General features: G+C 30.9%; 1 protein-coding gene across 1 annotated transcript; it reads left to right on the top strand.

The window, feature by feature from the left end:
* The first annotated feature begins 2,363 nt into the window (after positions 1–2,363).
* On the top strand, positions 2,364–3,542 carry LOC123302549. Its single transcript, XM_044885519.1, has one exon. The coding sequence runs from the start codon at positions 2,364–2,366 to the stop codon at positions 3,540–3,542; it is 1,179 nt and encodes a 392-aa protein (XP_044741454.1).
* Positions 3,543–23,751: the final 20,209 nt, after the last annotated feature.

Here is a 23,751-nt window from a genome sequence, read left to right as displayed (position 1 = left end):
CTCTTCTAGTAATTGATATTTCGGTTGGTAAAGAGATTTACTGTACACATAAATGTTTTCAAAGCGTAAATCGTTTTCATCATAAATTAAATTCAACATAACATTGGTTTTACCACAACCAGTAGGGCCACTTATTATTGTTCGTAGTGAATCGGAAAATAGAGGACCATGATATGTTTGTGTGTCTGTATTTTCTGGTATTAAATTTTCAACACTCAGAGCGGGTTGTTGTTTATGAAAACGCATTTTTAATGTAACTAAGACTAAAATTTCAATACAACCCATTTTATAAACATTTAAATATATGTGAACTTAATTGTTTAAACCATTTAGTAGTATGTCACATCAGAAGCAACAACACAAAGGAAGAGGTATTGTTAACACACTTATAAATAAATTACACATACCAACTTATCGATATTGTGGACCTGGAACTAAGCTGACAGAACGATTAGCGCGTGGTGATAAACCAAAAAACGCATTGGATCAGACTTGTATGGTACATGATATAGCATATTCAAAAAGTAAAGACTTAAAGGAGCGTCATCTAGCAGATAAACAATTAGCTGAAGCCGCTTGGAAACGTGCCAAAGCATCTGATTCAACAATTGGTGAAAAAGCATCCGCTTTATTCGTTACAGGCGCCATGAAGGCAAAAACTTCACTTGGTATGGGATTAAAAATGAATAAGACGAAAAAGACAAAGAAAACTATCAACTTTACAGCATCAGTGCGAAAGGCACGAAATGCATTGAAAAAATCACAACCAACGGACTTAAAAGCAGCAGTAAAAATAGCAAAAGCAGCTGTGCGAGGTCAACGTATTAAAGCACCCACACGTGTAAAACCAGTTCCAAAGTCTGGTGGTGTACTTCCATTAATTCCAATATTCGCAGGACTCTCTGCTTTAGGTGCTTTGATCAACTTAATGAGAGTCAAAGACACAACAAAACAATGGAAGCTATATCAATGGGTAAAGGCTTGTATTTAAGACCATACAACAAAGGCATGGGATTATATTTAGCAAAAAACTAATTGAAACGCTACCACGTAGAGCACTTTACGATACGGAGCTACGTGCGTATGCTAAACAATTTAAAATTCCGTATTTTCGTGGTGTTTTTATGCGTGACACCCTACCCAAAAGACCATATAAATATGAAACAGGAATTATCAACCATGATGTATCCAAAAATAGTGGCACACACTGGACGGCATATAAAAAGTATAATCGAAGTGTCATCTATTATGATAGTTTTGGAAATTTGAGACCGCCAGTGGAAGTCATTAAATATTTTAACGGATGTGACATTCAATATAATTTTGATAGGCAACAACAGTTTAATACTCCGATTTGTGTACATCTATGTATACAATTTTTATTAAATAAATAAACCAGCAAGTCTTGTATTCACTTCATTCAAAATCAAGATGTCATACATGCTTACTTTTACAGGGGATAGCTCTTTTTTAACAACAGACTATTCTCCACCAATTGAATTAGATAAAAATGAAAATTATGAAATGGGTCTAGTAGATTTACAAGGGTACAATTCCATACCTAATATATACAGCCACAATAACATGTTTTATTACGATGATAAAGTCATAGAAATACCACCAGGATCTTATGAAGTTGAAGATATTGAACGTTATTTAAGAGAAGCTGTAGGCGATGAGGTGACACTACAAATAAATGCTAATACAAATACATTAAAATGTGAAATAAAGTGTACTGTGGTAATAAACTGTGAACCATCAGATTCTGTTTGTCGCATGTTGGGATTTAATAAACGAAAACTAGATGCAAATAAAAGACATGAAAGTGACAATACAGTTAATATTTTACCTGTAGAAACAATTTATGTTCAATGTAATATTACAAATGAATCGTATCATAACAATGAAATCAGTCACACATTGTTTCATTTTTCACCAAATCTACCACCCGGTTATAAAATTGTGATACATCCTATGAATGTTATTTATTTACCAATCAACTGTCAAACTATAAGCAACATTACGCTCATGTTAGTGGACCAAACTGGTAAATTAGTTAACTTCTGAGGTGAAAACATTACAATTGGATTACACTTGAAAAAGATATAATGGGTTTTGTATTTAATCATCCTACACGTTATGCCGGAGGCAGTGTTTCTATAAACCGTCCTATAAAACAACCTCAATCGAGCAACAATAGAATAAAAAATCACAAACAGTTATCATACGAAAATAGAAAATTTCTTCAATCAATTGGCTTAAAATTAAAACGGCCAATTGTTGGGTAAAATTTAGTTGCTGGTTTAAAATAAAGAAATCAGTTATACGAATAAAATTCAATTGTATTAAGAAGAAGAAGAAGAATGGCAGAAATACTAGAAGTGACCAATGTACCTGAGTACGATAATGTTATTAGAGGACTAGAGTATCACAACCACCAAGCTTATAATTCATCGAAATTTGAATCAAGCGATGAGAGTAGAATTTGCATTCAATCACAAGACTTGTACTTATTACCAAGTGAAAGTCAAGTGACTGATGATGATGCTACAAATGCAGCCAGCTTCATATCAAATGCTATATCATTTATGTTTCATGAAATTCGTTATGAAATTTGTGGTAAGGTAATTGATGTGATTAATAACGTAGGCATCGTTAGCACTATAAAAAACTATCTATCCCTAAACGAAAATCAAAGTAAAGCTTTAGAGAATGCTGGCTTTGGTGAAAATTTTAAAAAGGATGCTGCTGGTTACTTCAATGTTCGTATTCCATTGAAAATGTATATGGGTTTTTTTGTAGATTATCCTAAAATTCTCGTAGACATGAAGCAAGAAATCGTTATTGTTCGTGCAAATGATGATATTAATTGTTTTACGTCAACTGTCGCAACAAGCAAACCTAAAATTAAAATCAACAAATTAGAATGGTGTGTTCCATACGTTAAAGTGTCTGATAAAATGCGAGTTAAATTATACAACTTAGTCAATCAAAATGATGATTTGAGGTTATGGTTTCGATCAATGGAATGTCTACTTATACCAGAACTACCATTAACTGATAGACATGCATGGAGTGTTAAAACTAGTGTAGAATGTCCTAGCTACGCTGTTATCTGTTTCCAAACAAATCGTTACCGCAACATTTTAAAAGATTCCAGTCAGTTTGACCATTGTAACATAACAAATTTGAAAGTCTATTTAAATGGTGAAGCCTACCCATATGTGAATTTGAATCTAAATTACACAAACAATCAAACAGCGTTACTGTATGAAATGTATTGTAATTTTCAAAAATCGTACTATAGACGCTCTATAACAGAACCATTGCTAGATAAAGAAACGTTTATAAATAAATCACCTCTATTTGTCATTGACTGTTCTAAGCACCCAGAGTCACTTAAATCTACAATAGTGGACTTGCGCGTTGAGTTTGAAGCTAGTGTTAATTTCCCAGCTAAAACGCATGCGTATTGTATAGTGTTCCATGATCGATTATTTAAATACAATCCACTTACGAATATTGTGAATAGAGTAGTTTAAAATGGCGTACATAGTGGATGTACAGGGTTTCAAAGTAAACAATGAATTCATCGTTAAAGAACTTAGTTTTGTGGATACAAATGGTAACCACTTTGGACATTATGTATTCAAACCGCCATTTCCATTTAACACATTAAGTGATTCGGATAAGAAACAAACAATTTGGCTCTCAAATAATTACCATGGCTTATACTGGAATCAAGGAGCCACCGATTATTGGGAGTTATCAACCATTTTAACACACATTGCTAATCATAATGTTATATACTGCAAAGGTGTAGAAAAGAAAATTTGGATTAAAAAATTAATTCGAAATTCAACAAGGGCAGTCCACATTGAAAATTTGGATGGTGGAAAACCGCTCCATAAGAATGACAGTGTATCAAAAGCTCTATGCATCTATCAACATAAACATTGTACCACAAATATTATTATGTATTTATTACATTATTTTTTTAATATATCTTTATACGGAGGTGCTTCTTGTTGATAAATTAGTGTTAATGATTAAAAAAGTTATAACAATAAATGATATTAAAAAATAAAATGATTGTCTTTATTCATATTTTGTATTTTGTTTTAATCTAAAATTGTAATTTTTTTAAAATAAAAATTTTTTTTATCTAATCTGTAGTACAAGTTGATTTATTATTATTCCTTATAAAGAGCTTATTATCTAGGTTGATTGATGATGCTTGTTAGGTTACTAAGCGCTATTTATCAACTGTATAAGTCATTTAATTTGTGATCTTTCATGTGATAACATGCTTCAGGCAACGAAACAGCTAGCTAAGTTGAGAGATATTATACAGAAAAAGTATAACGCACTCAAAGCTGATGAACAAACAGCGACTATTTCATTAGAAAAAACATTTAAGCCCATCACTGATCCGTTGAATAAGCTAGTAGAAAAACAAGAGAGAGAGAATATAAAACGCAAGATAGAAGATGATACCCTAGAAGACAATAAAGATAAACTATTAAATTATACGCCAATGAAGGCTCGAAAATTATTTGAAGATACTCCAGTAGTCACAAAACAAAATCTATCAGGCACCTATGAGGATGATGCAAAACACACTCCTGATGTTGTATTTAGGGAGATTATAAAATCACCAGAGAATAATCATCATGCACTTCAGCATTTTACGAAGACTTATGGAGATGTGGCCGGTAAATACATTTATTTTATATTATCGAATAAAGATGATAAGCTTATCGATAATATTTACGGATTACGTTATGATAATGCTGCTGATAGATTATATGTAGGTAATTCAGTTGTTCAAATTAAGCATAACGATATACAAGTCAACGAAAAATGGTACGACGGGACATCAGGTTTATATGAGCTTTTAGTAAAACAGATACCAAAAAATTATTCAGAGCAAGACATGCGTAACTATTTAGAAATTGTAACATCAACAAACGCTAATAGACGGAATTATGACTCTCAGGGTCAAATTCAAGGAACTAGAAGTTTAAAGTATAAAAATATCATTAAGAAACATCTTTACCCATCGGCTCCTGCTTCTGGTAGCGGTCTAACATTATCACGAGTAACTAATAATCCCATAGATTATGTGTACTGGAATACAATCGATGAACTTTGTGACAGATTACGGCTGTTATGCGCATCACGTGACGCGGGGAATTTCAGCCACCAAAATGAGATAAATAGTTTGATACAAGAGTTAAAAGAGGAAAATATAATATACTGAAAACCGGACCTGTTTCTAAACAGACCAGTATTAAACTGGTCAAAACCAGTATTAAACAGACCTGTTTCTAAACAGACCAGTATTAAACCGGTCAAAACCAGTATTAAACAGACCTGTTTCTAAACAGACCTGTTTCTAAACAGACCTATTATTTCAAGATACTCCATCAGTCAGTTCACAACCAGTTTTTTATTTGATACAGTTTTTTTGATAAACATGTTTAAATGTAAATATTGTGATCTCATATTTTCTCGGAAATTTAATAAAAATAGACACATCCAGCGTTGTCACACCTCTGATTTCAACAATGCTATTCAAAATATACATAATGATTAAGATTGTTCTATTGCTGAATCTAGTAAAAGAAAACGAACATTGAGCAATTCTTCAAAGAGTTCGGAATCTATCGTTGCTAAAACTTCAAAGTTAAAACCAAATGATGATGAATCATATGATGATATTTCATTTAATGAATCAGAGAGTAGCAATCAAAGGTTTAATCTGAAAATGAGTAGTGATAGAAGCAAATTGGATAATTCACAAACTAAACAATACAAGGAATATGAATCAGCTATGAATAGTAAGAGTGTCCTAGAGGTTGATGAAAATATTTCTTATTATAATATTGATCCCAATGTATTAATTGATACATTAAGAAGTCTATATTCTACTGATGTTGGAAAAGAAATACTGTCTATAATTCATGACTTGCGAAAAAAAATATAATTAAATAACAAGTTGATATTAACTTTTAACATAAAATTAGTAATTTCTTATTAAAAATCATTTAGTAATTTCATATTAAAAATCATTTAGTAATACGTTCTATGAATAATTTTTCTATTAAAAATAAAACAGTCTATCAAGATAAAACATTTTTATTATTTTAAAATTAGTGGAATTACAAGATATTTTCAAAAAAAAATACATCCATCATATTTCCCAATCCTAGGTATTAGGGTAGAAGATGTTTGTGAATCAATATGAATTCTGATTCAAAATAATGAATCTTCCTTAAATGATGACTTAAAAATATCAAGTTCATAATGGATAAAAGTATTACCGGAATTGATTAAACAGTACAATAATTCATACCATCGGACAATCAGGATGAAACCATCGCAAGTCAATCAACAAAATGAAAAACGGGTTTTAAAAGATTCATACAATCATATTAAGATGGTGGGTCCGAAACAAAAATTTACAGTTGGCGATCATGTAAGGATAACTAAATTTAGAACAGTGTTTGCTCGTGGTTTTCATCCATCATGGACACCAGAAATATTCACCGTTCGCGAGGTGAAACTTACAAACCCAAGAACATATTTACTGAAGGACTACAACAACGATGATATAAAGGGTAGTTTCTATGCCGAAGAATTACAAAAAGTTCACGATCCAAACATTTATTTAGTGGAAAAGGTCTTAGCTAAACGTGGATCCAAAGTTAAAGTCCGGTGGTTAGGGTTCGACTCTTTACATGATTCATATGTTGATAAAAAAAAGTCTCCTTTTATAGTGGAACTTTTTTGCGAACATACTTGTAACAAAAAAAAAAATTGTTATAGTGGACCGCTTTTGTGAACATACTTGTGATTTATAAAAAAAATAAAAAATATCACATTGTAAAAATATTATTTTTATTGTAAGTTTCTTATTTAAAAAAACAGTGTTGTATTATAAATATTTAAAAATAAAAATACATAGATTTTATAAAATGATTTTTTATTCAGAAATTTCTGATGTATTTAATACAAAACGTTTGTTGTATTAGAATTACCCATGGGATTAATTCGCTTGGTTGATCAGGCTCTATTTGTTCAACATTGGGTTGATCTGGTTGCCATCTTCGTTAACATCGTCTTCGAATAGGCGCAGTTTAATTGGTGACTTCTTCCAATTTTCTCCTCCACCCTCAAATACCCCGGTTTCGTGTTAAATAATTTAATCATATTGTCCGTCAACACTGCAAACCTAGATGGTAGAAAAACTCCCTCGTTTTCTGTACCATCTAGGCTTATATCCAGTAAAACTTTTATTGATGGCCCATGTTTCGTTAGAATCCGCTCCATTTTTAGTATTTTTAATTTTTTTTCAGTGACAAGTCGTCCATTTTTATGCATGGTCGCACTGAACAACTATCTAATAATTTTAATTCTGCTCTATTCATTTTGATTAATATTATGAATATTTAATGAAAACTGATATTATCGTAATGTCGAGCGCCTTTTTTATATGATTACCACCACTTCAAAAATCCCCCACCAGCAGAAATTATGATCTAATCTCATAACACGTGTAAAATTATTTTAAGAAACAGGATGATGATATCATATTTTTCAAGGTTAGATGTTATCTATTTCAACATATTCTTGAGAATTGCTGACTCCCATAATAATATTCAAACTAATTATTTTTTCTTGGAATTCAGACTTGTTCATACTTGCAAATTATTATCTAACACGTGTAAAATTATTTTAAGATCAAATGCGATTCAAACAAGTTTAAACATGTATTTTTATCATGTAAATTTCAAGTGTCATATTACATTGCTGATTCATCTTATTTTATTATAAAAATATTAACATCCGGTCACGTGTCTTGAATTTTATCATGTATATTGAAAGTGTCAAATTACAATATTTTTCAAGGTTAGATGTTATCTATTTCAACATATTCTTGAGAATTGCTGACTCCCATAATAATATTCTTTTCTTGGAATTCAGACTTGCAAATTATTATCTAACACGTTCAAGTGTCATATTACATTGCTGAATCATAAAAAAATATTAACATCCGGTCACGTGTCTTGACACGTGTAAAATTATTTTAAGATCAAAGTCGATTCAAACAAGTTTGAAGTTGTAACAGGATGATCATATCATATTTTTCAAGGTCAAATGTTATCTATTTCAACATATTCTTGAGAATTGCTGATTAATGTCAACGTCCCGCCCCCCGTTCACTCCCCGTCAAGCACCACTATTGGTCAAAGCCAATGACGTCATCAATGCTTTGGCAGCCATTCCTCCCCCCACCACACCTCCCAACGCCATCTTGATTTACTATTGGTCAATGACGTCATCCAACTTCCGAGGCTTACAACATTCACCTAGGTTTGCCCTTTTTGGAAATGTGTACCATCCAACTGTGCTGAAAGTGAGCTGACTATACTACTACTTCATCTTCATTGTTATGTCCATCTATAGAACTCCCGACAGTGACTTTACACTTTTCTTAGAAAACTTTGAAAATTTGTTTAGTGCTCGATCGAAATATAAAAAACATCAAGTGTTTATATGTGGGGATTTCAGTTTGAACTTCCTAATAAATGATTCAAGGTATAAACAAATAATGAATCTGATAAATAGTTTTAATTTAATGACTTCAGTTACTGAGCCCACTAGAATTACTCTCTCTAGTTCAACGATTATTGATAATGTTATCACAAATGCCGACACAAAGACTGTGTTTACAAGATGCCTCGATAGATTAATATCCGACCATCACATAATCGAAATCTGTTTCATATTGAAAAATCATAGCGGTATCTTAAATACTTTAAAAAAATATTCACGGATCTTTTCTCCTGAAAATCATTGCTTGCAATTACTTGCGAATGAAACTTGGGAATCTGTCTATAACTGTTGCGACGCGGAGAAGATCTGTGGTAATGTTTTTGACATAATTTTACACTATTTTCGCTGGGCTTTCCCGGAAAAATTGATAATCATTAAAAAATTAAATACCAAAAAATCAAATTGGATCACTCCTTTTATTTGGAGTATATTAAATCAAACCCACTACAAGCTTAATTTTCATGGGCTGCATGTCAGTACAAACGAATTAATAAAACTTCAAAAGCATTAACAAAAAGTGCAAAACTAAATTACCATGCCGAAATTATTAGTTCTTCAAAGAATAAATCCTCTGCCATATGCAACAAAATAAATAAATAATGTTATAATAATAATGAAACAGTATCAGAGATCACCACAATCGCGAATGAATTTAATAGCTACTATGTTAATATAACGGATACTTTGAAATTAGTAACTCCAACTGCTAGTTCTCATGGTTTAATAAAAAGTAACATTAATAGCTTTTTCTTGTGTCCAACAAACGAAGAGAAAGTTTTTCAAACGATTCAGTCGTTAAAAAATACTCGATCTACAGGTTGGGATGAAATTTTTTGTCGACGCCTCTAAGTAACATTATTAATATATGCTTTTAACAAGGGATTTTTCCTGATTTGCTGAAAATGGCTGTGGTTAATCCTTTGTATAGAAAGGGAGACAAAAAGTTGATTGATAATTATCGTTCAATATCTTTGTTGAGGAACATCTCGAAAATTTTTGAAAAAATTTTACTCAAAATAGTTGGTGTATGTTTAGCTAAATTCAATTTTATATCTGAAAACCAACATGGCTTTATCCCGGGACGTTCGATAAATTTGGCTATTTTCAATTAAGAAATCAAATTTTGATCTCTTGGAATAAAGACCATCTTAACGCATTGGCACTGTTCGACCTTTCAAATGCGTTCGATTGTGTGGGTCACGACCTTCTAAGTGAGAAACTAGACCACTTTGGCTTTCGCGGAGTGGCATTAGAATTATTCAATTCTGATTTAACAAATCGCTCACAGTCTGTGCAACATAGCCATTTCGATAACAATCACCTCACAGTGATTTTTCCTGATAGAGAAACCATAAGAAAGGGTGTCCCACAAGGGTCAATTCTCGGGCCGTTCCTTGTTATTCTTTATATTAATGATCTTACACTGACTGAGAAAGATTTATTTTGAGGTTAAAGATGACCTGGCATTTGTTGATGTGTTATTTTGTACACGGATATCTAAATTTAGTGTGGACTGTCTTCAGTCCACCGGAATGTTATATTACATATTTATAGATTATATATATGTACGCTATTTATGTATTTATATTGTATTTTTGAATTCAAAAAACTATTTTTATATTTAATATTTGCTTGTTTAAAAGATAATACAAGCCAAAATAAGTTGTTACATCTTTCTCTTATAAATAAATTATTATTGTTGCAGTATAGTGACAATCAAATATATTTTTAGTCTTATTTTTCTTATATATCCTTTCAGATCCAATAAGTATCTTTAAAGCGCTAAGCAAAAAATATTTACGAACCTATGTAACGAATCGGGCGGGCCCAGTGATTACCTTCCACTTTTATGTTAATTATCCTTAAACTTAAATACAGTATGGTTCACTCTGCTAGACTTTCAAAAGGGTTTTCTTATAGATTTTGGTACTTAGCATCAACATGTATGACTTTTACCAAATTTACACACCTGCATCTCATATAATATTACCACTTAATATTATCTTAAAATTACAGCTTGTCAAGTTTGAGTAATGCTGTACTCTTACATTGTAATAAAGATGGTTCGGAAAGACCATAAGCGTAATATAGCAAGACTCTGAATGATAGAGAAAGTTCAATGGTGAATATTGATCGTGAAGGTTTAGCTATTATATATGGTTTTAAAAAGTTTTAATACATATTTATATGGTAGAAAAACATCATTTATATTGAGCTGCGATAGTGCTGGCTTAGTACACATTTTTAATATAGACACAAAGCGGGGGCTATCGAGTATTACTTCGCATTTATTGTTGCGTTGGTCTATGTATATTTTCGGTTTAAATCATAAAATACAATGCATGAATACAAACTCATTTGTTTATTTTGACGCTTTGGTATAGACCATGAATTTGACAAAAATGATTATGCTGGTGACTATTACCGATATATGCTAAAATTATAGCAATTGAAACAGGAAGAGATATTATTGTTAAACAAGTTAAAAATATATTATTGAAGGTTGGCTAAAGTTCATTAAAAAGAAATATTCAGGCCCGTATTTTGTACGTAGAGACAGTTTAACACTACACAAAAATTTCATAATATATGATAATAAAACGGTGATACCTAACAATCTGGAAAATAGAATTTTAGAAGAATTCATTCGAAAAATAGTTTAATGACAAGGATGAAGCAACAAAGTAAAGCTGAGATGTAAAAAACTGCGAAGCTTGTCAAAATTTTTCGGTGGATACTGCAAAAGTTACTTATTAAAACCGGAAATAGGTTAATAGGAATATTAGTTTGAAAAAGATTTCTCGTCAACAAATGAAAAAAAATTATAGTAAAAAAACAAAAATAAAAAAATTTATGTAGGTAAAAGGGTATTAGCTACATATTTTCAACATAATAAACCTCCAAGTTGGAGACAAGGATATGTTTGTGAGAGGGTAGGAAAAGTAAATTGGAAGATTAAATTTGGTGTAGTAATTGTTCGCAAACATTTGAATCAACTTCGACCGATAAATTGTGAAAAGGAGGAAGATTTCACTCCAATTGCAAAAGACAGTGCAATTGTTTGCACCCCAAGTGCAACCGCTAGGGTATCGCCAGGGAACAGAGAGTCGACGTCACCAGGAAGTACGACACCGACGAATTCACCTGCGACAGTAGTTTCAGGTGGAAGAGTATTGAGAAGGCGGTCATTTAGGGTCCCCTCAACGACTCAATTACAATTAGGGGGGGAAATTTGTTAGACCTGCCCATCCCAAATTATGAAATGAATTTATGCTCAGAACAACTAAAGTTAAATTTTGCAAGAATAAGGCAATTAATTTTTAATGTGTAAATTAAGTTTTAAGAATAATATTTAAATTATATAATAATATGAACTTATTAAAAGTTTGACAGGTGTTGATTGGCATATTAAGTGGAAGTGAAATTTAAGTTAAATTTAGTTAAAAGAAATTTAGTAGTGTATATATTCAGTTTTTTTGGGTTTTTATGTATGTGAATCTGCATTTAAAAATTTTTGTAATATGTCTTTGTGATTAAATTATTGAAAAATATCTAATTTGACTATTTATAACCTCTAATAGTGTTGATGGTGCTATTTCTTTTTTTTTATGTGTATATTCATTGTGCTAATAATTAATAATTAATCAATTCAACATAAAGCTATAAACTATATATAATCTATAGCTATAATCTATAAAAAAAAAAAGAAAAAAAAGAAGAAACTATATATAATCTACAAAGCTTAAAATTGAGTAATATTCGTTTGTTTTTTGCGGTTAGCCATGTTTTTATTCTTATAATAATATTATCTTTAATAATTCTTGTTAAAGTCAACCATATCGGTAGCGCAGTCAGTTAAGGCGCTGGTTCAGAAACTGTACATAATAAAGTGCATTAGTTCAAGTCTACCTCCAGTGAGTTAAAATTTATTAAAATCAAAGTGAATAATTTTAATTTATTTTACGTGTTTTCAGAACTTATAATATATAAAATCACTAACAAATTTTGTTTATTATGATGGAACTCGACCAACAGAATAAAATAATGCTTGATGCCATCTTCAAACGCTTCGATGAAAATGAAAAAAAATTTAAGTTAGAAATTGATAGCTTGAAAGAAGTGAATGACCAATTGAGAATAAGATGCGAAGCAGTTGAAAAAAGAGTAGAATACCAAAATGAAGCAATATTGCAACTGGAGAAAAAAGTCAACGCTAACAATGTGATAATACATGGTGTTAGTGAAAATGGCAATGATTCAAATCTCGAAGATGAAATTGTCCAATTAATAAATACAAAGCTAGAAATTAGTATTTCAAAAGATGAAATTCGGCAAGCTTATAGGATTGGTAAGTCGGCTGAAAATAAGAAAAGACCAGTTAAACTCGTTCTTTCCAACCATAAAGCAAAATCAATGATTATAAGTAACAAAAAAAAACTAGCTGGTACTACAATATACATTAATGAAGACCTTCCTAAAATACTAAGGATGAGGGAAAGTGAAAGAAGAAGACTGCGAAGAGAGAAGCTCGAGAACTGTAACAAGAAACGTCCAGCAGGGCAATCTTCTAATGAAATTGAGGAATCTGAAGAAAGAATATCCCAAGATACCAAAAGAATAAATTTTGCAAATAAGAATGGCTCGAGAAGAAACCTAAATGGCGTAGAAAAAAACTAAATATTTCATTTTGGAATATTGAAGGCTTAAGAACGAAGCTAAGCAACAAACATGTTTTAGAATATATTAGTAATTTTGATATTTTGGCATTTGTGGAAACATGGACGGGTCCTAATGAAGTGCCACAGTTGAATGGATATAAATGTATAAGTAAAAGCGGTTTAAGGACAGCTGGTAAGGGTAGACATCCTGCTGGCATATCAGTCTTCTATCGAAGCAGTTTAATGGGTATAAATGTTATTGAGAGTAAGTTGAATGAGATGATTTGGCTATTGGTAGGGTATGGGCAGAAGAAAATGTTGATGGGTGTGATTTATTTGCAACCCGAAGGTTCTAAGTACTCAAATAACCAATTTTTCGATATATTAGGTGATGAAATAGGGAATCTAATGCTTAAATTTCCGGGAACTGAGATAATGATAGGAGGGGATCTGAATGCGAGGATAGGTACGGAGATTGACCATATAGATATGGAGGATGACGTGTTAATGCCAAGGTGTAGTATGGATACATGTGTCAATAACTATGGGAAAAAATTTCTTCGTTTTATAAGGCAAACTGGCTAAGTAATATTGAACGGTAGATCCGCTGGTGATGAAAGGGGTGACTGGACATATATATCGAAACGTGGAAAGAGTGTAATTGATTATGTTCTTGTTACTAAAGGTCTTTGGAATGAAGGTGTTGACATGAAAGTAAGTGATTTAATTGAATCTTCTCATTTTCCACTTGATATTAAAGTGAAAATTAACCGGAACGATATTGTCCCTAACAATTACAAAAGGCTACCTCGGTATAGATGGGATCCGGACAAAGAAAATGAACTGTTGTGTCGGATAAACAGCTCTGAATCTCGTCTATGTATGATTGGAGTAAGACATCTGGTGTCTATCAATAATATTGATGAGGCTGTAAGGGTTCTGCAGGATTGGTTTGCTTTTCTAAGCATGGACTTTGAAATAAAAAATTATACACATAATTCTACCCGCGGAAAATATAATTGGTATGACACTGAGTGTATGCAAAAAAGAAAGGAGTTAAAAACCAGACTCAGAAAAATGAGAAGAAATAAAAACCAATTATCCCTGAATCAATATCTTGAGTGTAAAGACAGATTTATTTCGCTGTGTGAAGCAAAAAAGGCTCAATATAATACCAACTATGTTCAGAGGGTAAATGAGGCAGCTGACAGTAACGATGGTAAGTTACTTTGGAAAATTCTTAGTAACAAACAGAAGAGCTGTAGTGGGGGTTGTCTGAGTGTAGATGAATGGAACGTATATTACCGCGAGCTGTGTGGAAGTCTGCCCGGGCGAGAAGAAGCAACTTGTGAAGAGGTAGAGCTAGATGGTATTAATGACTATGTTGACTTATCTATAGGCGAGGCAGACATTGAATATGTTATTAACGTGGCAAAAAATAATATGGCTGCGGGTATAGACGGAATTATAAACGAGGTAATTAAAGTTACGTATGCTCGATGTCTGGAGTTTGGATCGATTTTGAAAGAACTTTTCAATAATATGATTTTTTATAAAAAATATCCACAATCCTGGACAACTGGGGTTGTAATAAACTTATATAAGGGGAAAGGTAATGCTTGCGATCCTGGTAGTTATCGTGGACTAACTCTGATGCCCAGTATAAGTAAGCTCTACACAAAACTATTGGCTGATCAGCTACGACAGTGGATTGTTGAGAATGACATTATCAATGAAGCACAGGCTGGATTCCGAGTAGGTTTTGAAACAATGGACAATATTCTAGTTTTAAAGACTATCATTGATAAAACTTTGAAAATAAAAAGATTAAAATCATACCTGTGCTTCATTGATTTTGAAAAGGCATTCGATAAGATTGACAGATCCTTGTTGTGGAAGAAATTATCAAAAATAGGATTGCCATTAGATCTAATTAATGTTATGCAGTCGGTTTATCATTCCACCAGCTGTTGTGTTCGATCGGACAGAGGGGATGTGGGCTCTAAACTTAACACTTATCAAGGACTAAGGCAGGGCTGTCATTTGTCAGCATTACTGTTTTTGATATACATTAATGATTTGTATGATTGGATGGAGGAAATACAAACCACGTCTCCGTGTATTAAGGGTAAAGAAATTAAAATTTTATTATATGCTGATGATGTGGTTCTAACATCGAACACAGTTGGGGGTATGAGAAGGAGCTTGATGGGACTAGAACGTTATTGTGATAAATGGAAGATCAAGGTAAATGTGTCCAAAACTAAAATTATGAGGGTGGGTAATGGGCGTAAATTAAGTAAGAATGAGTCATTTAAATACAAGGATTGCGTAATTGAAACTGCTTTCAATACTTGGGCATAACGTTATCCAATAATGGAAGATGGAATGATCACATAGAACGAGTTTGCGATAAAGCGAAGAAAGTTTTAATGAGTATTCGTAGATACGTTTATGAATATGATAATTTTTCTATACGTGTAACTACTAAACTATGCAACGCTTTGGTATTACCAGTTTTAACGTATGGCAGTGAAATATGGACTCTAAATAGTAGCAATACCAAAAATCACTTCAAATCTATAAACACGGTCATGCATAATTTCCTAAAAGAAATACTATGTGTACCAAGATCCATTCCTAATTCTGCAATCAATCTTGAGCTAGGAACCAGAAGCGTCGAATATCATTGTCTACAGAAAGCCATCAATTACCATAATCGGGTTATTAATAGTACCAAAGGGCTACAACTAATTAGTTTGAGTGAGGGAATGACAATAAGTTTTAATGAACTACTTAATCAAAGACAATTATCTAGCATTGATTATAAATCTAATAAAATATTCGTTAAAGCAAAAATTCAAGAGCTTGCAATAAAGGTATTTTTGAAAGATATTGCCGAGAAAGAGAGCTTGAATTTTTATGCGACACTAAACCATTATAAACAAGGTGCTAGATATTTGTATGATTGTGATAGGAATGAGAGATATCTTTTTGCAAATTTTCGTATGTATGGTTTCAAATGGGATAGTATGAAAGTTGATGGCGTGAGAATATGTGTATTGTGTGATCAAACTGAAAGCATAAAGCATTTGATAGAAGACTGTCCGGGAACCTCTGGTGCTGAAAGAGATGCTGTGAACAGATTGCAACTTAACAGTGCACAAGATATCTTAGGGATATCTGATAGTTTAATAATACCACCGGTTGTAAAATATTTAAAATTTATCCATGAAAAAAGAAAATTATATTTGAATTAAATCCGCCCATGTTTCCCCAATAGAATACTCTTTTTTTTTTTTTCTTTTTCTGCAACATATAATTTTGTCTTTAGAATCTATTTATTTATATTTTTTCAAGCTTAGTTAAACTATTTCATTTTTTTATGCAGAGTGGCTTATGTTTATTTATTTATTCATTTAATTTTGTCTTGTTAAAATTGTAACTTATTATGCCTTTATGTAAATGTAATATAATTGATTTATGTCAATAAATATTTAATAATAATAATAATAATATGAAGTACAGAATAGTTAACTAATTATTTATAAAGAAAGTGGAGTATAGTGCTATATTAAAATATGTGTGTATTTTAAGTGAAATTAATAGTGTTCTCAACAAGGATAATATTAATATAAAAAGCGGGATTTTAAATTATTCACCACTGTCCAAAAATATAACATAAATATATAGTCTTGAAAGAAATTTTTAGAATATTACATTAATCAGATAGCGCAGTTGATAATATGCTCAGTTATACTTAGTGAAATAGACATTTGAAACACAGTAATGATAGTTCGCATACGAATCGAACCGTCGCAAAAATTATTTCACAACCTAATTTATTAATTTTATTCATTAATTTATTGTATTTTATTTTTATTTATTGTATGTGTGTGACTAAAAAACAAATTATAAAAAAAAATAAATAAAATTGGTGACCATTGTCCTCATTTTAATATGTCATCGTTCTCCCGTAATATAAATAGCTACATGTCTATTATAATAATGATTCTATTATAATGTAATGATTACGTCGTTACATTTTACATCGTTGATAGAAAGAATTACCTAGTTTTTTTAAATGGGAGGTAAAGGTATAATTGATTATTTTAAAAGAATCGAAACTAAATTTGAGGAACAGTTGACGATATTAAGAACGCTGTTACTAATTCAGAAATAAAACTGGAAGAAACAAATAAAAACTTAAAATCAGAAAACGAGGATTTGAAACGGGAAATTAATAATCAAAGGGAAACTATTTAATATCTTCAAAAACAAATAAAACGAAATAATATTTGAATCAGTGGGCTTAAAGAAGAGGATGGTGAGAAAGAGAGTGGTGAGAAACAAGACATTTTGGAGGACGTTGCGCTGAAAATTATAAATGAAAGAATTCAAATAGAATGATCGCTGCGAGAAATTAACTGCATATACAGAATTGGAAAAAAACAGCCTACCCGTACCAGGCCTATAATCGTATCGTTAATTTCGAATACGAACAAAACAAAGGTTACAAATATTTATTATTAAGCAAAAGAACTAATACTAATAACCTCAAAGGTACGAGTATTTACGTTAATGCGGACATGACAAAAAAGGAACTAGAAGAATACAAAAGTACTCCAACGTGCTCAAAGGTAAAAAAATGTGGGAAATAGAACTACAATTCGAGAAAATGGTGTTAAAGTTCACGATCAATTATATAGTTTGCATAACTTGTATCAATCTTACAACGATATAACGGAAAGAGATAAGAAACTGAAACTCCCTGACCCTTCAACTTCGCATGTTTAAAGCATCATTTCAGGCCCCTTGGATCATCATTTCAGGCCCCTTGCATTTCCTGCTGTTTCAGATCGCCCACCTTTAAGGAACTGAACAATTTATCATTAATATGGTAAAATTGTCAAGGGTTCAATAATTTTTTAAATATGGACGATAGGGAATTTATACTTAAAAGAGTTTAATTTTTTCGAAAGCATAGCAATAAAATGAAACTACGTAGGTCGTGCCAATGGAGGTAGCATGGTTTTAGTAAAAAAAAAATGTTAAAAGTGGGTTAATTGATAAATCATTTTTGTCGATTTTCATTCAAGTTAAAACTGACTGTGAGAAGTTATTTATGGTTGCAGTGTATATGAAACCTGATTTGGATAACAACGTATCCATTGATTTATTATCCGAAACAATTTTTGATATTTATCAACAGTTTCATTCAAAAGTTGTAATTGGAGGTGATTTCAATGCTAAGATGGGAATTGTTCCAAAATTTCAAATTTAGTTTCTACACGTACTTCATACGACTTTAAAATCAATCAGAGAGGTAGACTGCTGTCAAATTTAATGAGGCGGTAGACTGCTGTCAGATTTCGATCTAATAATCTAAATCATTTTACTCATATTTGATTGTTTAAATTTAACGGAAGAATTTGCTGTTTGTGATTTTTGGACTCCGGTCACCAACCAGTGACTCTCTGCCTCGAATTTAAATTTTCGAGGATAAAAAATATAGAAAATAGTAATAATCTTAGTGCATCAGTAAAAACACAGAGGCTCATCTGCAATTCAAGTAATTTGGCGTGTTATAAATTACGTATTTCTCAAACACTCAATGTTAATTTTGATAACTCTGACAACTTAAACAATAGTATACTAGATGTGGAAAAATGGTAAGTTGACGTGTTACATTATAGACGTGTAATTTATTGCTCTGTTAAAAAAGACTTAAATTTTGAGTTTAACATAAATTTTAATACTGTTATTTGTAAAAATTTAATTGAAAACAATTTTTGAATTCTGTGAAAGTGAACACTACTCCAGTTTATACAGTATATTTTTATACCATGCATATAAGTAATATGCAAGGTATAATATTGTACTTTATTAAACAAACATCCAAAGTTTGTTTAATAAAGTTGAGCAAGTTGAAGTTATCATTAAGAAGTATGATATTGACTTCTTATGCTTAACGGAACATTGGCAAAATGAAAACTCACTAAGTTGTTGTTTACCAAACAATTATTCCATAGCTGCGTCTTGCTGCCGCAAAACCAGAAAACATGGAGGTGTAGTGATATTTTCAAAAAGTAACATTCATAAATATGTGAAAGAAATTGAAATGAAAGGCCTATACTTGGAAATTCATTTCGAATGTGCGGGTATAGTGTATAAGAAAAATAACGAAAAATTATTATTAGTGACTATTTACCGAGCCCCGGATGGGGATATAACATTGTTCGAACAAAACTTTGTTCGACTTTTAGAATATTTAAGGTCAGAAAAAAACAATGTCATCGTTTGTGGTGATTTAAATATTGATTATTTGAGTGAGACTACAGCTAAACGGCGATTGTTAGATATTTTAAATTCGTACAAATTAAAAAATTTGGTATCAGAACCAACACGTACAACTACATCTACCAGCAGTTGCATCGATTACATGATTATTAATAATATAGATTATTATAATTATTATAAAATAGCTAACATATCGACGTGTATATCGGATCATGACAAAGGTCAATTTCTTGAGCTGTGTATAAATGAATTTGAAAATGACAATTGTGTAAATAATATTTATAAAAGAGCATTCACTTATTCAAATATGCAGTATTTCACTTGGTTGTTAAATTCGGCTGACTGGAATAATGTGTATGCGTGTGTTGATATTAATAATGCTTACAATGCTTTCTGGCAAATTTTTAAATTTTATTTTGATGTTAGTATACCAATAAAAAAAACTCAAAACAAAATAAATAAAAAAAATTGCTGGATTAATTCAGACATAATACAGGAAAGTGAAAGGTTAAAAAACTTATACGATTTAGCCCAGGCTAGTAACGATAGCCGATTAATGCAAGCATACAAACAACAAAAAAATGAGTATAAAGGCAACATTCAAAGAGCAAAATCTGTGCTATTTAGGCACAGAATGCTTGAATGTAGCAATCGCACTAAAGAACAATGGTTAATTATTAACGATTCTTTAGGTAGAAAGAGACCTAATAACGGGGAAATTAAGTTAATGAGTGAGGATGGTTCGTTATGCGCTGATAAAAAAGATAATGCAGAAACTTTCTGCAAATATTTTGCAACAGCTGCTTTCGAAAAACTCCGACAAAACCACAATAATGATTTGGTAGAAAATCAAATTTTAATGTGCCTTAACATTAAATCGTTCTTTATACGACCAGTAGTTAAGTTAGAATTGATTAATATTGTTTCATCAATGCAGAACAAATTTTCATGTGGAGTTGATGAAATACCTATTAAACTTATAAAAGAAAACTTATCCCAATTAGCGGAAGTGCTAGTTTATATTTACAATCTATCGTTTGAATGTGGGATATTTCCTGATATATTAAAAACCAGTATGATAAAACCAATTTTTAAGAAAGGTGAAATGTCGAAGCCTGAAAATTACCGACCTATATCTTAACTACCGCAATTTGCTAAAATTTTAGAAAAAATCATGTACAATAGACTCTCTGAGTTTTTAGAAACGGAAAACATCTTGACTAAATGCCAATATGGATTCCGGCCCAAACACTCTACTTGCTGTGCAAGTAATGAATTTGCGCATCATGTTCTAAAAGAACTTGATAAAAAAAGATATGTTTTATCACTATTTTTTTATTTAACTTCAGCCTTCGACATGGTAAATCACAGGTTTTTGTTAAATAAATTAGAAAGTCTTGGTATAAGAGGACTTCCACTTTCCTGGTTTATATCCTATTTAGATAATAGAAAAATAATAACGGATGTTGAAGGTATAAAACCATGCCCACTCTGTGTCAACATTGGAGTTCCACAGGGCTCAAATCTTGGACCATTATTGTTCTTGACCTACATAAATGACCTTCCGTCCTTGATACAGTATGGTAAATTATTAATGTATGCAGATGATACCTCTGTGATATTATCTTCAGATAATATACATAGTTTAATGAATGAAATGAATATTGTAATACAACAATTTGCTGATTGGTGCAAAAATAATCATTTAATTATAAACATGACTAAAACAACATTTTTAGTTTTTAAAAATAAAGTTATTGATGCATCAATTATTACGTCATCAATAAAATATCCGATTACGCAAGTAAGCGAAATGAAATTTTTAGGTATAATTTTGGATGAAGGTATGAAATGGAATCGACATGTTGATACAGTGTGTAAAAAGTTAAGCACTGCTTATTTTTATATATTAAAAAATTAAAACAAACTCATAACACTGAAGCTTTATTGGCTGTGTATTATGCGTTTGTATATGCTGCCATGCAGTATTGTGTAATATTATGGGGACAATGTTCAGATTGTACACGAATATTTATACTACAAAAAAGAATTATTCGGCTCATGTTTAATCTTGATTATCGAGAATCATGTGTTAATCATTTTAAGCGGAATAATTTGCTAACATTCTATGGCATTTATTACTACGAGCTATTAATATTTATCAAAAAAAATTATCAAAACCTACCACTTAGAAATGAAATACATGATTATAACACTCGTCATAATAACGATTTGCATATTGCAAACTATAGATTGCAAAAGTTCAAAAACTCTCCGGAAATTATTGGAAGTGAATTGTACAATAATCTTCCCAGAGAGTTAAAAAACATCGAGAGCATGCCAAAATTTAAACGTGAGCTGAAGAAGCATATTGTAACGTCGTGCCCATATAGTTTAATTTAATTTATTTAATTTTCATGTTGACTATACCTATGTACGTTTGTATCTTATGGTGAAAATAAATAATAATAATAAATTTAGTCCCAAGTTTGTAACGCTTAAAAATATTGATGCTACATAAAAAATTTTGATATAGGTGTTCATGAAATCACTTCATTAGTTCACTTCTGTGTGTCTGCCTGTCTGTCTGTCGTCTGTCCGTCTGTCATCACGATAACTCAAAAAAGAAAAGAGATATCAAGCTGAAAATTTTACAGCGTACTGAGGACATAAAAAAAGAGACAAGTTCGTAAATGAGCAATATGGGTCATTTGGGTCTTGGGTCCGTAGGACCCATCTTGTAAACTGTTGGAGATAGAACAAAAGTTTAAAGGTAAAAAATATTCCTTATAAAAAAAGAACCACCTTTTGTTTGAACCATTTTTCGTAAATATCACTGTTAACCCGTGAGGGCGCAAATTAAGTGTAAATTGTATGTAATTATTGGAATATTAGTTATGTATATGTGACATGTATGTATGTGTAATGTGATTTCATCAACACTGTCTATGCATGGCATTTCAACAATTAACTCAGTCAATTGTTTGTTTTCACTTGTTTCGAATAAATTAAGAATTTTATATATGAGGTTATGCTTAACTGGTGATGACGTGAAAATTTGTATGGACCTTACATTTAAATTTAAAAAATTAACAAAAGTTAAATTATTTCAAAAAAGGGGAAGTTTTAACTATTTCAAGAACTATAATCATAATTAATTTTTAGTACTTGTGTTTTTAAATAAAGAACATAGTTTTTGAAAACAGTACTAATATTCTTGAAGGTTTTTTATTTTATTTTATTTTACAAGAACAAAATAACAAAAACTTAACAACACAGCAAAAACACAATAATTGAAAAATAATATATAGGTGTTTGAACACTATTAAAAATTGTGTCAACTTATAAACTAGTTTGTGGCGCAATTGGTAAAAGCATTGAACTAATTAATATATATATCAACCAGGTTTCGTATCTAGACAACGCTCGAAACCAAATTTTTATTTTAGCTATTTTAAAATATTATAGACAATAATTAATATACGACATAACAGTTGTAAATTGAATAAATAAACAAATTTTGATTTAAATAAGATAATTTATATGAGTAACTTACAAGGTAAAATAGACGCTCTAATCAGCAAAATGGAAACATTCGAAATAAAGTAATGTTGGCAATAAAAGATGAAAATAAATATATAAGAGAAAAAATGAGGAATTAGAAAATTTGCTGGCGGAACAAAATGAAACAATTATGCAAGTGTAAATGAATAAAAATATCATGTAAATATAAACAAATTAGATATTGATGAAGTTTTTCGATTGGGAAAACGTCCAAAAGCTCCTATAAAAGTAAAGTTCACAAGTTTTAAGACGAAGCAAGATATCTGTAAAAATCGTAGGATGCTGAAAGGAACAAAAATTTTTATAAATAACGATTTGCCACGAGAAATAAGCATGGAACTAGGAAAAGAAAGGGAAATTAAATTTATACAAAAAAAGAAATAAACTGGTTCATCTGAGCAAGGAGATGGTCAACTTCAACAATTCAACCTGAATTCAAAAAAAAAAAGAGAAGTACAAAGTATTTCAAAATTTTTTTCTACGCTATTAATAGAAAAAATTTAAGCAATAAAAAACAAATTTTATATTACAATATAAAAACAAAATAATATATCCCTATATAGGAAATAAGTTTAAATTAGTTTTTTGGAATATAGAAGGACTTCTC

Source organism: Chrysoperla carnea, chromosome X, assembly GCF_905475395.1.
Source record: "Chrysoperla carnea chromosome X, inChrCarn1.1, whole genome shotgun sequence".
NCBI lineage: Eukaryota > Metazoa > Arthropoda > Insecta > Neuroptera > Chrysopidae > Chrysoperla > Chrysoperla carnea.
The sequence above is the reverse complement of the archived record's forward strand: the minus strand, read 5'-3'. Positions and strand labels throughout refer to the sequence as shown.

Bases quoted from the DNA above. Each gene is read 5' to 3' on its own strand.
- LOC123302549 (XM_044885519.1), top strand. From the start codon at position 2,364: ATGGCAGAAATACTAGAAGTGACCAATGTACCTGAGTACGATAATGTT.